The 14,407-nt window shown below is 46.1% G+C and overlaps 2 protein-coding genes across 6 annotated transcripts in view; one reads left to right on the top strand and one right to left on the bottom strand.

The window, feature by feature from the left end:
* ILRUN (inflammation and lipid regulator with UBA-like and NBR1-like domains) overlaps positions 1–6,291 on the bottom strand; it is a 33,252-nt gene extending 26,961 nt beyond the window's left edge. For 2 of the 4 annotated variants that reach the window (XR_008239447.1, XM_052816034.1), the window contains exon 1: positions 6,031–6,289. Coding sequence is in view for 3 of the 4 variants with exons in the window: in XM_052816034.1 (XP_052671994.1) it covers positions 6,031–6,188 (158 nt within the window). In the remaining variant the exon portion in view is untranslated. Of the gene's footprint in view, positions 1–5,289; positions 5,463–6,030 lie in introns of those variants that run through there. The other 2 variants (XM_052816036.1, XM_052816035.1) reach the window with 2 other exon arrangements.
* A 941-nt stretch (positions 6,292–7,232) lies between these two features.
* On the top strand, positions 7,233–12,779 carry SNRPC (small nuclear ribonucleoprotein polypeptide C). Of its 2 annotated transcripts, none has more exons than XM_052815541.1 (6): positions 7,233–7,367; positions 7,731–7,773; positions 8,728–8,836; positions 10,241–10,330; positions 10,971–11,075; positions 12,391–12,779. In XM_052815541.1, exons 1-6 carry the CDS (start codon positions 7,360–7,362, stop codon positions 12,513–12,515), a joined length of 480 nt encoding a protein of 159 aa, XP_052671501.1. In that variant the 5' UTR covers positions 7,233–7,359; the 3' UTR covers positions 12,516–12,779. The 2 variants fall into 2 exon arrangements, with proteins under 2 accessions (XP_052671501.1, XP_052671500.1); XM_052815540.1 differs by having other exon boundaries at positions 10,238–10,330.
* The last annotated feature ends 1,628 nt before the right edge of the window (positions 12,780–14,407 follow it).

The raw sequence follows: 14,407 nt of genomic DNA, 5'->3' as shown, positions 1-14,407 counted from the left end.
AGGTATTTTAATGGCAGCAGTTTGTTGCAGTGAACCCGTCTATACCAGACCAATCACATAGAGCCACACTATAATCGGTAAAATTGGCTTTTGATATAACCACACAATCAAAAGCTTCATGGCACAGCTAAGGCCCCACATTCCACCTCAATATTCATATTCTGACAGGCAATGCCTCAAATCTTTATGGCTGCACAGTCTGACTTTGCATGTCCTTACATTTGCCTTCTATATATGCTTTTTCCATAGATCTTTGAAACATAGCACACAACTATTTGAAGACTGGAAAAATACCATACCGTAGGATGACTAGGTATATTGTACCAACAAACTCTTTAAATACAGTAAGCGCAGGAAAGCCAAGGACACTGAGATGAAGAGCCTGCCTGCACGCCAGTGCTATCCTTCAGCCAACACGTGGTAACCTGTCTGTGTTCAAGCCGAGGAGCATTTCAAACCCAAGTGTTGCCTGACACAGACTTGGAGAGCTTCTTTCAAAAAGCAGTCCAAAAATATGTTAACTGAGGACATCTACAAGCTTTTTTTTTTTTTAATGGCAGTTCTGCAAACACCTGCAAGGTTAAAAATCATGATAGACCAGGAGTACTAGTGTTACCCTTTGTGGGAAATGCATCATGTATGAATGAATCCTGTTGATTTGAATCTGTTATGTTAAATTCTGTATGTTCTGATGTCTTACCTAAATACGCTTCAAGTATTTCTCTGAATAGTACCTACACTCCAGCACTAATATCAAGTGTAAATAAATATGCTTTCATCCACAGATCCAAGTTTTACTTAAAGTAGCATCCTGTCATCTTTGCTAGAAAGCAAAAATTAAACACTTACACAAAGTCAGTGTAAAAGCAATTAAAAAAAGCTATTAGCTAAAACATGTCTTTAGACTCTCAATCAAGTACATTCCCTTCTGGGTAATATAGGTGGTTCATTTGATATAAAGAATTCAAACAGCCCACCCACAGGGATAAAACTGTGCACTTATAAGGCAATTTTAATTTTGTTAAAAGTCAAAATTCTGTCTGTTCTCCAAGACCAATAAAACACTTGCAAAAAAAAAAGTTAGATACATTTTCCTTGCTATGCTCAAAAATTTCAGATTTCTGATGTAAAAATTGGTATCACCACTAGCTAATCCCTACCTCACCTTGGCTCCCCTCACTCACACATACAGAAATGCCCTACATCTTACACAATACAGAAAGGTTTTTACAGCAGATTTCTGTAGTATTTTCAGAGATAAACTTATAAATATTTTCATGCAAAATGTCATCTTTAGAGTACCAGTTAAACCATGATACAGCCACAAATTCTTCTAAGCATATGAAAAAAACTGAGGACCTCCAGAAGAGATCTGACTACCTTACAAATAATGACCTTAAAAAGACCTTTTTCACCAGAAAGCTAGATCAAAAAAGGCTAGTGTTAGCAACAATAAAACTTTTCCCACACATACACAATGGAAGGCATCATTATCTGACACATTTCAATTAAATATCACACCTACTAGACTAATAAAAATTCAGCTTTCTAAACAAAAGCTAAAAAGAGAACATAAAGAAATATTACATGTAAATTACTGAACTATACATACATTAAGTCTTCCAAATTAGGAATCCCTTCACAGCCAACTGTGTTGAAATATGGATTTTTAAATCCAGCACCACTAGCTACTTCAAATCAAATTAATTCACTTTCTCACAGAATTGAAGAAGTTCCAAGCCTTACGCTGCAGCCTCTCACCCTCAAAGTTGGTATACTCTCCAATTAAAAAAAATAATTCTTCTTCCTCATCACTATGCAATTTCCATACCAGCTTTGGAGGAATCTAATGACTTTCATGAAATTGGCCTTAAGTGAGCGTCAACAAAAAATAAAATGCACGTTCTGTGCAAAGTTTTCACTGCTTTTACATTTACACTAATCCATATTGCTGGAAACCAGTCAGGGCTAGGCTGACACTTATGAAGTTTTGTTTTGCAAGTGCTTTCGAAAAGTCCAGTCTGCCCTGGTACCATCTATCCAGAGTTCTACAACTGTTCTTGTGTGAGGAAGGCTGTCCTAAGTAGGTATTTCGGCACAGACTCATTCAGCATCAACTGTCTGACCTAAACAATCCCCATTTTTAAAACATTAGCACAAAGGGTTTCCAGAAGGAGTTTCTTATGTAGGTAGACTGAGTCCAGACAAGTTCAGACATGTTCCTGGCCATACTATCACATAACACTGAAGAGTTGTAGTCAACACCTGGAACTTAACTTTACCACAAAAATCACTCCTAACAGCCCCCTCCCTCAAACCTGCGGTGCTGGATGTGCTTCAGTGTGCAGGCAGCCGGGCTTCTGCATTGCATAACATCTGGAGGGGGGAAGGGAGCAGTGAGAGTTAAGCATGCCATTTAATGGAGGGTGGATTTTTATCCTAGATGCAATGGCAGCAAAATGCCCTCCCAACTACACCGCCTGGGTTTCCCTCCCGAGGAAGAAACCTTTTGGTGCCAAAACATCTTTTGGAGAAGTTCACTTTTGGCTCTAGGCCAAAAGCGAAAGCTCAACCTCTCACTCTAAAGCCTCACAACTTCTAATGAAAAATTAAATAAATAAATAGTAAAGACAGACAATGTGTGCTGCCATTAAAGAATGTATGGCCAGGACTCTCAGCAAGGGCAAAGTTGGATTTATGGAGCAGAAAGCTAAGAAGTTAGAACAGCCCACAAACAGAACTCAATGCGTAATTAAAAAAAGGCAGAACTCTAGGAAAGTGTTTAATAAATGACAGGGAAAAAGACAACTCACCGAAGTGTTTAACCTGTATTTCTCGAAGATCAAGGAACAGTCTCAGAAACTTAGGATGCATATGTTCTACCTGAAGCATTTTTGCAATATTGTTAATAAAACCAGCTGGCAGTTTCTTAGTACTGCCCCAAGTCTGCCAGAACTTCGAAAGCACATCCAGCAATTCCAGGTAAACTGGAGAAATGGACAGACTTTTAAAGGCTATTTACAAGTATCTATATTGCTCCACAATCAACCTCTAATTTTTTTCCCCATATTGGCTGAACAAGCTATTTTAAAATAATCCCTCTATTTCAGCAGAACTGCAAAGTCACTTTAAATATGTTAAATACAATTACTAATGATTCTGTTGGGAATATTCTTTCAAAACACATTACAGCTCAGGTTATTTGCTACACAATATGTGAAAGACATACAACAGGGAAGTCACTTCAGGTCTGGAGACTACACAATTATCACCAAAGAGCAGCTTGCCACACTTGTGAAAAAAGTTCTAGTGAAAATTATTTACGTCTTTGTTAAGTAACCTATACATGGGCATCGCTAAAAAGAACCCAGTCTACCAAGTGAGTGCACTTCTCTCACCCCTGCTGTGAGCTCCCTCAACCATTTCCTGCAGATAAGCATTAATCCTGGTGCAGAAAGAGAGGGAAGGAATCATCACTGCAGAAAAGTGCCATACCTTTAACAAAAGGAAAAGCGACTTGACAGTCTCATCGAGACAAATTATTTGCAGGACAGACTTGTGATAGAAGATTCTGACCTGAATTCTAGGCCACAAAAAACAAACCTAGTAGGCCACTGCCTAACATCAGCTGGGGCAGTGTGGATTACACAGGGTCCTTCAACATGACAAAGGAAAGGTGTTTCCAGAAAAGGAAAATATGTCTCAATTGCAGCTTTTTATAATGACCGAGAGCAGGGTTAGTATATTCAGGCCGATAACCTGAAGGCCATACTAAGAAGAGGTGGGAGCTGGAGAATGGGACAGAAACACAGCACCAGAACTGCAAAGTGCACAAAACCAGGCACAACAAATGATACCGCAGGTCAGGAAAGCAGCGCCCTGGCAAGAACACACGAGAAAAACGAGCAGCACCTGTCAGCATACCTAACTCAACTCCCTGCTGCTGAAAGGTTAAACTCTCACAGGCTTTAAGCCCACTCTAAGAGTAATCACACTACAGCCTGTACTTATTTTCATCTACTCTTGTATACATTACACCAACTTAACAGATTTCCTTTTTACACGCCCCCATCCGTCTACAAGGCTGATCAACTAATACTTCAAAAAAAATTTGAAAACTTCTGTTTTCAGAACCAAGCTAGCCACTGGAATTGTGAAATGAAAGCTATTTTCATCACTTAAGATTTTCTTCAACTGTAATTAAAAGTTTGGTTTTGTTTTTTTTTTAAAAGCCATTGGTTATAAGATTGTATTTGAGATACTGTTACTTCAAAAAGAAATCAAATACTCCTGGAAAAGAAAGAGCTTCTTCAACACAAACCAGGAATACTATGATTATACATAGTATCTTCATGAGTAACATTCAGGTTCAGCTCTGCTAAGCTTTCTGCTCTCCCAAGGAACATCACAGGGAAAAAAACCCAAACCAACAGCATTACACTGCTGTGTCAGTAGTTTTATTCCTATTATCAAGACACGGATAAAGTGGGAAAGCATCTTCTGCCGTGAACCACTTCTCCAAAGCAAACTTCTGAACTCCTTGAGAGAAACCTTCTTTCGCATCGTATCAGCTTACAAAGCACATGGTGTATTATTTGCTATTCCCTTACTCCCTCTGCAGATGCAGATTTGCCAATATAATTCAATATAGAGCTGTAGAAGGAGTGAAGGACGGAAGGAAAAAGGTGACAAAGTTGTCTTATTACTGTTTATTAGTTCAGCAATTCCGTGCAAGTTTTTTCCTAACTGTTGATATCAAGACCTTCGCTTGGATTTCAAGTTTCAAACCTGAGGTTTCCGGATTTGATGTTATACCCCTAAGAAAAAAAACAGTAACTCCAGCTTGGCTAAGTAATCTCTGTTAGCAATATCTGAAACAGCAAACACTTTGCTCTCCTGCATCCATCACAGTGAAGAGACGCAAACCTAACAAGAGGCTCACTTTTTGGTTAGTGCCCCACACAACAGCAAAGCTGTTTGAGATGGTTTAAAAGATGCGAGTGGTAATAATGAGTCAAACATCACAATTCAGACAGCAGCAATTTCACAACATTCTTTCACAGTCACTGGGCTCACTGCACCACTAACACTCCTGGTTTCTGTTTTTCACCATTATATTGCCTATTTCCCACGTTTTTCTCGAGCTGCAGCTTCCCTGGTAACCTGTACCTGCTTTTTTTCGAGGGCAGACACAGGGAGCCTTTGTAAAGCCAAAATATACACCAAAAGCCAGAGTATTTACAGAGACACCCCTAGTTTGCAAGCAGGTGCTAAGTTTTTGCCAAACACCTGGGTAACTTTCGCACGGAGACCTCGGCAGCTTTAACACTTCCACAGCGCCTTTCCACCACAACTTCCCCTCTTTTGGAAGCCTGCTTTGGGGTCCAGGGCACCGTAATCCATCCCTGACTTCTGCTCATCCTCCGGGCTCCGCAGAGAAAGCGCCCTTTAAGAGCTCCCGGGTCCGCTGGATCACATGCCCCTCTTCCTATCAATTAGTCACTCTTTAACAGCTTTGCAGCCCTTTGACCGACGAGCTGGCAAAATCACAACCCCGAGCCGGAGACGGGAGGCGAACCCGAGTGCCTCCTCAGCCCCGTCCCGCTCCTCTCCTCCTCCGCGCTGCCATGATAGCTCCCGCTCCCTCCCCACCACACACACACACGCACCACCCCCCCGCCGGTTCGCCCCGCCATCGCCGACCCCGGGGAAGGGGAGGGGAAAGGGGGGGCCCGAAACAAACACCGCCTCACCCCGGCGGGGCCCCGCGGGCGGCGGGACGGGCCTGCCGTCCCCTGAGGCGGATCGGGGCGGCGGGCGGCGGGAGTAAGGCCGCCGGCCCGGCTCGGTGCGCGGCCCCCTCAGCGCCGGCGGCCTCCCGAGGTTCCCCTCAGGCGCTCGGCCTCCGCGGGGCGGGCGGGCGGCCTCCCGCCCTTCCCCTCAGCCGCCCCAGGGCCGGCGGCCTCTCGCCGCCCCCCCCCCCCCCCCTCCCCTCAGTACCGGCGGCCGCCCCCCCCCGGTCCCCCGCACCAGTTGGTCATGTCGAGGAAGAAGGCGCAGCCGGCGGGGCTGAGCTGGAAGCCGAGGAGCCGCTGGAACTCGCCGATCAGCACGTCCTTGTCGGTGGTGCCCAGGCAGCTGAACTTCTGCATCAGCTCCGCGTCCAGGTCCACGTCCATGCCCTCCATGGCGCCCAGCGGTCCCCGCCGCCCCGGGGGCCGCCCCGCTGCCGCCGCCGCCGCCGCCTCAGCGCCGCATGGGGGCGAGGGGGGGAGCGCGGGCACGGCGGGGGGGTGGGGGGGCGAAAAGGGGGGGGGAGGGGAGGGGGCGCGGGCGACGCCAGGCGCTGGCGGCACCGCGCAAGCGCCGCTCCGCCTCGCGCGAGGGGCACGCGGCCCTATGACGCCACGGCGCCTGGCGCGGTGGCGTCACCCCACGCGCGGCGTGGGAGAAGGGAGGAAGGGGAGGGTGTGGGCGGAGCGTCGGCGGCCCCGGTGCGCCCTCGGCGGGAAGGAGAGGCGCAAGGGCGAGGGGGGCGGGGGCGCGTATGCAAAGGAGTGTTTTGCATAGGTGGGCGGGCTCCGCGCGCGCGGGCGGGCGAGGAGAGCGGGGCCGGGGGCCGGTGCGTCACGGCGCGTGCGTTTGTGTGTAAATTTGCATAGCCCCCCAGCCGCGCGCTTCCATATATGGAGGCGGCGCGGGCGGTGAGCGCGCGTGTTTATGTATGCAAATTACCCGCGGGCGGGCTCTGTGACGTCACGTGGCGCCATGCAAACTGAGGCGGCGCAAGGCCTGCTGGGCCAGGGTGCTGGCGCAGGCTTGGGGCCTCGCTGAGTGGAGTCCGTGTGCATCCCCCCCCCCCGCGCCCCAAAACGACGCTTCTCCCGTAATTTTCAGCCCCGGAGGTGGGAAGAGAAGCTAACGCGACGCCTGCGATACGTTTACATCTTTTAACATTAATAAACTCTCGCTGGTTTTTAACGCGAAGCAGCTGCGTTACGTGAAGGTTTTGCCCCAGCAAACACCGCCACAGGCCTGCTGGCCGCGAGCCCCGGGGGGGGTGTGTGTGTGTCGTGATCACGGTGCCCAGTTCTGACGTAGTTTGTAAGGGAATAAACTGGGGGGTGACTGGAGAAGTGACTGAGGCGGGCGGCGGAGGCCCCGCCTGTGAGGCGGGAAAAGCGAAGCCCGCCCCGCAGCCTCTTTTGTCCCTCGCGGGCCGCCGTGGGAGCGCTGAGCCCGCCCTGCGCCGCCGTCGCCGTCGTTCTACGGGAGCCGCCGGAGGTCAAGCGGTGGAAGGCGTCGCTACGTGAGTGCGTCACTTCCTGGCGGCGCCGGTAGCGGGGCGCGGGGAGCACCATGCCCAAGTGAGCGCGGCTTCGGCGGGCTCCGGCGCTGATGAGGGGGCGGCTGCGGGAGGCAGGGCCTGGGACCGGGACGGGGGGTGAACCGGAGTGAGGGGCCGCCCGGGCCCGGCGGGGAGGGGACCCGTTGGTCCCCGGGCAGGGGTCGGTGACCCCCCCCCGGCGGCCCGGCGGGCAGTTCGTGTCTGTTCAGGCCTCGGGAAGCGTGGAGAGAGGAGAGGAGGGGGTGCGGGGCCGGCGGGGGGTGCTGGCAGGCCGAGCCCTGGGCGCCCGGTTCGGGCAGAGCCCGTGGAGCAGCCGTGAGGGGTTGTGTTGTAACACTGAGTGCAAAGTGGTTTCTTAATAACAAGAGTTTTCCCTCTTAAGGTTTTATTGCGATTATTGTGACACGTACCTCACCCACGACTCGGTAAGTCCCAAATCTTCTGCATTAATTTCTCTGCTATATCAAGAGCATTAAAATAAAACTTATGTAGGTGTCCTGGTTTTGGCCGCGACAGAGTTAACTTTCTTTCTGGTAGCTGGTATATCGTTGTGCTTTGGGTTCGGTATGAGAGGAATGTTGATAACACACTGATGTTTTCAGTTGTGGTTAAGCAGTGGTTATACTAAATCAAGGACTTTTAAGCTTCTCATGCCCAGCCAGCAAGAAGGCTGGAGGGGCACAAGAAGCCGGGAGGGGACACAGTCAGGACAGCTGGCCCCAACTGGCCAAAGGGGTATTCCATACCATGGGATGTCATGCTCAGTATATAAACTGGGGGGAGTTGGCCTGGGGGGATCACTGCTCGGGAACTAACTGGGCATCGGTCAGCAAGTGGTGAGCAATTGCATTGTGCATCACTTGTTTTGTAGCTTCCAATCCTTTGATTAGTATTATTATTATAATTATTATTTTCTTCATTTCAGTTCTATTAAACTGTTCTTAGCTCAACCCACAAGTTTTACTTTTTTTTCCTGATTCTTTCCCCCATCCCACTGGGTGGGGGGAAGTGAGCGAGTGGCTACGTGGTGCTTAGTTGCTGGTGGAGGTTAAACCACGACAATAGGCTAAAACCAGGTTATTTGAAATATTATGGTGTCCTACTTGTCCTCTCCTACTTGCATTCAACAGTCAATGGCAGCCAACACTCATGGCTGCCTACGACTGTTGCGGTGAGTTGGTGGGAGACAGCTGGCTGGGTGTTATGGCAATCTCTTTTACTGAAACTGGAGTCTCAACACTTATAGTTTATATGTAAAGGTTTTACACGTCACCCGTCCTAATTTAAATTGCATGCATTTAAAATTATACAGGAGTTCCCAGTAAACTTTGGTTTTATGTGATGTTATGTAAGCTTTGGGTTTATATCATCTTTCTCAGCCCTCCGTGAGAAAAACCCACTGCAGTGGCCGAAAACACAAAGAGAATGTGAAAGACTACTATCAAAAATGGATGGAGGAACAAGCTCAGAGCCTGATTGACAAAACAAGTAAGGCTAATCCTTCTGTGACCCTGGACTGCTCTCCTGTTACTTCCCCTGTCTTTCCTCTAGTTGCTTTTCTTCCATTCTTCCAAGTTGAGTCTTCCTCGCTTCCCTGGTGAGTCTTTGCTCTGTGAGTCATGAGCGAAAACTTCACTTAGAATCTGAATCTTGAGCTCATCAGAGCATGGGCTTCCATGTAAGAGACCAAGGGCTCTGCCCGAGGGGTCATTGCAAGCAGACATTTACTGCTTTGCTGTGATTGAGAGGGTTGTAGATACCAGCGCCTTTACTACTGATAGTAATGTCATACAAGGTCATGTAATGCATTTTTGCTTTTTGGTAGTAGCACACTTACATAAAGAGCATGAATAAGATAGGAAAATGGACATTAAAAGGTATGGATTTTTGTATTTTTTTAAAAATGCGGTAGTTGCCCTCAATTCTCTAGGGATATTGATTTTTTTTTTTTTCTCTCTTGCTGTTAAAGGCTTGAATAAAGTGTGAAGTGTTTCCTCTGTCAGCTTATAGGGTTCTTTTCCTCTCACTTGTCCTCTGAATAGTGGTTCTTTTCTCTGTGAAAAGAAATACAAATGCCAGATTAACTTTATGGCAACTTTCTTTAGATCGTAGAATCATAGAATATCTCAAGTTGGAAGGGACCCATAAGGATCATCGAGGCCAACTCCCTGGTCCTTGCAGGACTACCTAAAACTAAACCATATGACCAAGAGCATCGTCCAGACCCTTCTTGAACTCTGACAGGCTTGGTGCTGTGACCACTTCCCTGGGGAGCCTGTTCCAGGGACTGACCACCCTCTCAGTGACGAGCCTTTTCCCAACGTCCAGTTTGGACTTCCCCTGATGCAGCTTCATTCCATTTCCTTGTGTCCATTTTCCTCGTGGATGCTTCCAACTTTCACATCTTTTGCCTTCCTTCCAGTCAATTCCAGTCTTTTGAATTTCTTCTCTTCCCTTTCACATAAGATGTTTTTCATGCTTTTTGTTGCCTACCTAAGTCATTGCCTTATTACCATTTTCAATATAGCATGTCTTTACCTAATGATCCCAGGTGAAAGTTGCAGCTGCAAATCATGTGATGTATTTTTTTTCTGCCATCCGCCTTCCTGTTAGGTGTGTGAAATTCATCAAGGAGCTCTCTAGTCTCAGCTGGAGTAATTACTGTAATAATTGTCTTCAAGAATATTAGGTGCTTCTGCCATGACAAGCAGCATAAACCAGGGATATGTTCCAGAGTTAGAACAACTGAGCACGCAGCATGATGTGAAGTATGCTCTGACCGCGTGGCATGAGAAGGAAGATTGATGCAGGAGCTTCCTCAGCCTAGTAACTGGTTTTTCTCCTGGGATTCTTTCTTTCCTTTTTTTTTTTTCTTTTTCCCCCCCAATGTAGCGGCTGCATTTCAGCAAGGGAAAATCCCACCTACACCGTTCTCAGCACCACCTCCCGCAGGAGCCATGATACCACCTCCTCCCAGCATCCGTAAGTCTGAACTGGACAGTTTTTGACTGGGATGGCAGCCCTCTTGAGCTGTGTTGCATGTTTCCTGGACTTGTAAAGAAAAGTCCTTTTTGCTTAAAATCAAACTGAGACATTTTGAGCTTGTGAATACTAAAATGTAAGAGAATGCTTTGTAAGAGTGTTTCAGCAACCATCTTAATCTTTAGTTTGTCTTATTTTAGTAATGCTGAGCACATTAATAGAAATGTGTGCCTTCTCATTACTTGGTAGGCGCCTTATGGATCGCTTCATTAAAACTTCCAGCATGGGGTTTGGTTTGGGTTTGGTTTTTTAAATAGAATAGGATTGATAACCTTCTTTTGCACTTCAGCTGGCAAACAGCTGAGATCCCTTTCTGCTTAGAGTCCTGCTGTTGCAAGTGGTAGTCATCTGCATTAGGATTGCAAAGGTGGAAATAATAGCTAGCATATTCTTCCTCCGGTTCGCTTTTTGGCACCTGGAGTCAGAGTTGAAACTGAAAATGATGGCAGGCAGTTGTAAAATAATCTAAGGCACCTTTGTTACTAAAATTTCCTATGAAGTTTAATAACTATTTTGCATTGCATATTGTTGATGAATGTGAAAGCAGCCAGATGTGTAACCAATCTGTATATGTGTTCAGCTGGCCCCCCGCGGCCTGGCATGATGCCGGCCCCTCATATGGGTGGACCGCCAATGATGCCAATGATGGGCCCACCCCCACCAGGGATGATGCCGGTTGGACCTGGTAAGTCTGGAAATAGGTAAATCTCTGGAACTGCAGTACTGCGTGGTCTGGTTTGCAGGATGTTTGAGTTACGTTTTGTCTCGCTGGGCAATAGAGAGTTGTCAAAGGAGCTCAGCATAAAATGTGAAGCAGCTGCAGTACTTGGATGGTAGCTGTGGTGAGACACTCTAGTTTATAGCTCTCATCACTTCAGACATCACATTAGACGCAGCGTGGATGGACAGCCCCAAGTGTAAAGCTGTGGAAGTATTTCAGTTTGCATATACTATGTATGCACTTTTCCTGATCCATTATCCTCTGCATGGTGAGACATAAAACAGTCTTAGAACTGCTAATTAAAGTTCCTTTACTACTTGTTGAGAGTTACTAGTCCCCCTGTACAACTGAAATTAGTGCTCTGGTGAATTGTAGCTTTCCTACCTCTAGTCTTAGCAGTACAATCTATAATTGTTTAGGAATTCTGTGTTTGTAGTGCTTATGTGTTTGCACAAGGGGTACATTTCAGCCCTAAATGAATTTTATTGTTTAAAATGTCTCAAGATAGTGTGTTCCAGAGAAACCATATGCCTTAGGAAGTTTTTTTTCAGAACTGTAAAGGCAAACTGAAATGTCTTTGATCCATTCCACTTTTGAGCTTACTGGCATTTGAAGAATTCTCAGAAGACGTCTTATTGAAGCAGTTACTGGAACAAATCTAAAGGAATACACACAGGCGCACTAAAAGTAGTAAAGTGTCCTTGCAATTATTGTCTTGCTGGTAGAAATTGTTCTTTAAGTGTTTTTTAAAGGCACAAAATATGTGCATAATCTCCGATACTAAGCAGCATAGTGGCTGCCTGAAAATAAATGGAGAAGTTGAATGGAAACCATTATTTCAGTGCTTTTTTAGTAGAGCACCTGCTTTTCTTTGGTAATGCTGTTACCCAGCTGCAAGAAGTACACCAGTCTTTTTTTGGGGTTTGGGTCTTTTTTTTTTTTTTGAACACACTGAAGGATTTTGCAGCACTTTTTTCCAAATGAACTTTCCAATTCAGTAATTAACTAGTGTCTCTTTTGAGTGGTTGAAAATAATTTATCAGTGAATATTGTCAGAAGTGGGCAAATAACCCAGGAACTTGGTTCTTCCTCTACTAATTGCTAACATCCTTCAGGGAAACGTAATGCATCTCAGCCAGCTTCCAGATCAAAGCTTACACACTTGTAAAATGGAAGTTCCCTGGAGGGTGGGGGAGAGAACCTGCATGCTGTATTGCTGTGACTCAATGGTTGCTATTCCCGAGAGCTCTTCTCGAACTTCCTCTCTTTCCCCTTGTAGCTCCAGGGATGAGGCCACCGATGGGAGGACACATGCCGATGATGCCAGGGCCCCCGATGATGAGACCACCCTCCAGACCCATGATGGTGCCAACCAGGCCAGGAATGACCCGTCCAGACAGATAAAGGTGGAAATGGAGCTGCCTGTTCTTTTTCATATTACGATCTTCCGTATGATAAAATACCATAGACCTATGTCCCTAGGATTTTGTATTAAAACAGTGTGTAGAGGAAATCTGCTGTTACTTCAGATTGCAGACGGTTTGACCTGGATGCACACTGGACTGATGCTTTTGTACCTGGTCTGGTTTTTTTGGTGGTTTTGTTTGGTTTTTTTCGCCCCCCCTGTTGAATCGTAAAACCCAACAATAAAACATTGATGCTGGTTTACATATGGAGAATCTGAGCCTTACTCTGTGTGTGGGTTTTCTGCCTGGCAGAAAGAGATGTCAGTTTTCTTTGTTCCCTCTCTACCTGTCTTGCACAGATTTTTTTCAGTTTGTTTTTTTTTTCTCCTTAGTCTTTAGGTAGTCTCTCTTTTTCATGTCATACCCCTCGAGAGATGTATTACTATCTGCATTTTGAATTCTTGTTTCAAAACAAGTATGCGTGTTTCTAATAAAAAAAAAACCCCGAAAGTGACATCAGAAAAGACTGCAGTGAAATCTCTGACTGGGGAGACTGCAACATTAAGTGACTTTAGTAGGACAAAATAGGGTGAATTTAATAAAATGTTGATTCTCCACTGAGGGAAGCAAAGAGATGCTGTTAAAAGTCTACTTCTTACAGTAATTGTTTTGATGCTGCCAAACATATTTCTACTTTTCTATTGGTACCGGCACGTTTGGACACATTTAATTACGTTACTGGAGTTGAGTCAGTAGTTATTAATGCTCGGTTCTCAGTGTAAAGGGCTGTGTTGTTGAAGACATATCCCAGGCCCTTTAGTTTATTAAAAGGATTTTGCTTTTGATGAGCCGTATGTAATGCAGGTGCACAATTCCAATTGAATTAAAAGAATTCATTCTGTTTGCATAACCAGCTGCTCTGTGCATGTCGGTTGTCATCCATTTCAGTCTGCAGAACTGTCCAACTCATTCTAGACATGGTTGCATCTAATACGAAAGTGTGGGAGTGATTTGCATCTTACGAGAAAGTGTTTGGGTACTGGAACTGCCAGGGCTCCTTTTCTGAGTTGCTCTCTGCTATGGGACAGGACAGGCCAATCATACAGAGGAGATTATATTTTTAGGAGTTTGTGTGCTTTCAACAATCTGTAAAGAATGTGGTGTAGCTGAGACATCAAATATTTAATAACTCGATATTTAATAGCAGTGTTCAACAAATGTTGAGATGAGGCAAAAGTTAGAGGATGTTTCTATAATAAACCATACTGGGGTAGATGCCTGCTGCCCACAGCACTCGGGCTGGACCAGCACCGAGGTGCGGGGGATCCTGCTGCTCTCCTGAGCTTCCTGTGTCTGACAGCGAAGGGATCGTAGTGCAGCTTCATCTCCCGCGTCAGACACCGCGTAGATTGCGAGGAGCTGAAATGATTGTACCAATGCATATCTCAGAAGGTGAATGCCTCTCCGTGATCAATAATCTGAGCATTTTTCAGCTTTATGTTGAAGGTGTATTGCTGTTAGAGCAAACATACAACAACACTCATCTTCATCAATGCATATTGTTGACTTTCTCCTGGGGAAAACAGTAGACAGGAATTAGCGATGGTCAGCATTGGGCTTTGATAAAGGTTCAAGGCTTGTATGCCACTTGAGTCCTCCCTCTGCTTATTGTTAGATTAAAACAGAATGTACTCAGTAAAGTAGAAAGCACGTGGTTTTTCTTGTGGAGCTGTTAGAGGCGTGACGAATGGGCGTAAGGCTCCGGGGGGTACGTCTCTGCCTGCAGAACAGCGTCACCGTTTATGCGGGTGCTCCCTTTGCTGCACCCAGCCTCGAAAGCAAAACGCTCCCTTGTAAGCTAAGCTGAAATCTCATGCGGCGTCTGAAATG

Source organism: Harpia harpyja, chromosome 19 (genome assembly GCF_026419915.1).
Source record: "Harpia harpyja isolate bHarHar1 chromosome 19, bHarHar1 primary haplotype, whole genome shotgun sequence".
In the NCBI taxonomy this organism is placed as follows: Eukaryota; Metazoa; Chordata; class Aves; order Accipitriformes; family Accipitridae; genus Harpia; species Harpia harpyja.
The sequence above is the reverse complement of the archived record's forward strand: the minus strand, read 5'-3'. Positions and strand labels throughout refer to the sequence as shown.

Excerpts from the sequence above, each read along its gene's own strand:
- SNRPC (XM_052815540.1), top strand. Across the intron at positions 7,774-8,727 it reads CGTACCTCACCCACGACTCG|CCCTCCGTGAGAAAAACCCA; the intron begins GTAAGTCCCAAA and ends CATCTTTCTCAG. Across the intron at positions 10,331-10,970 it reads ACCACCTCCTCCCAGCATCC|CTGGCCCCCCGCGGCCTGGC; the intron begins GTAAGTCTGAAC and ends ATATGTGTTCAG.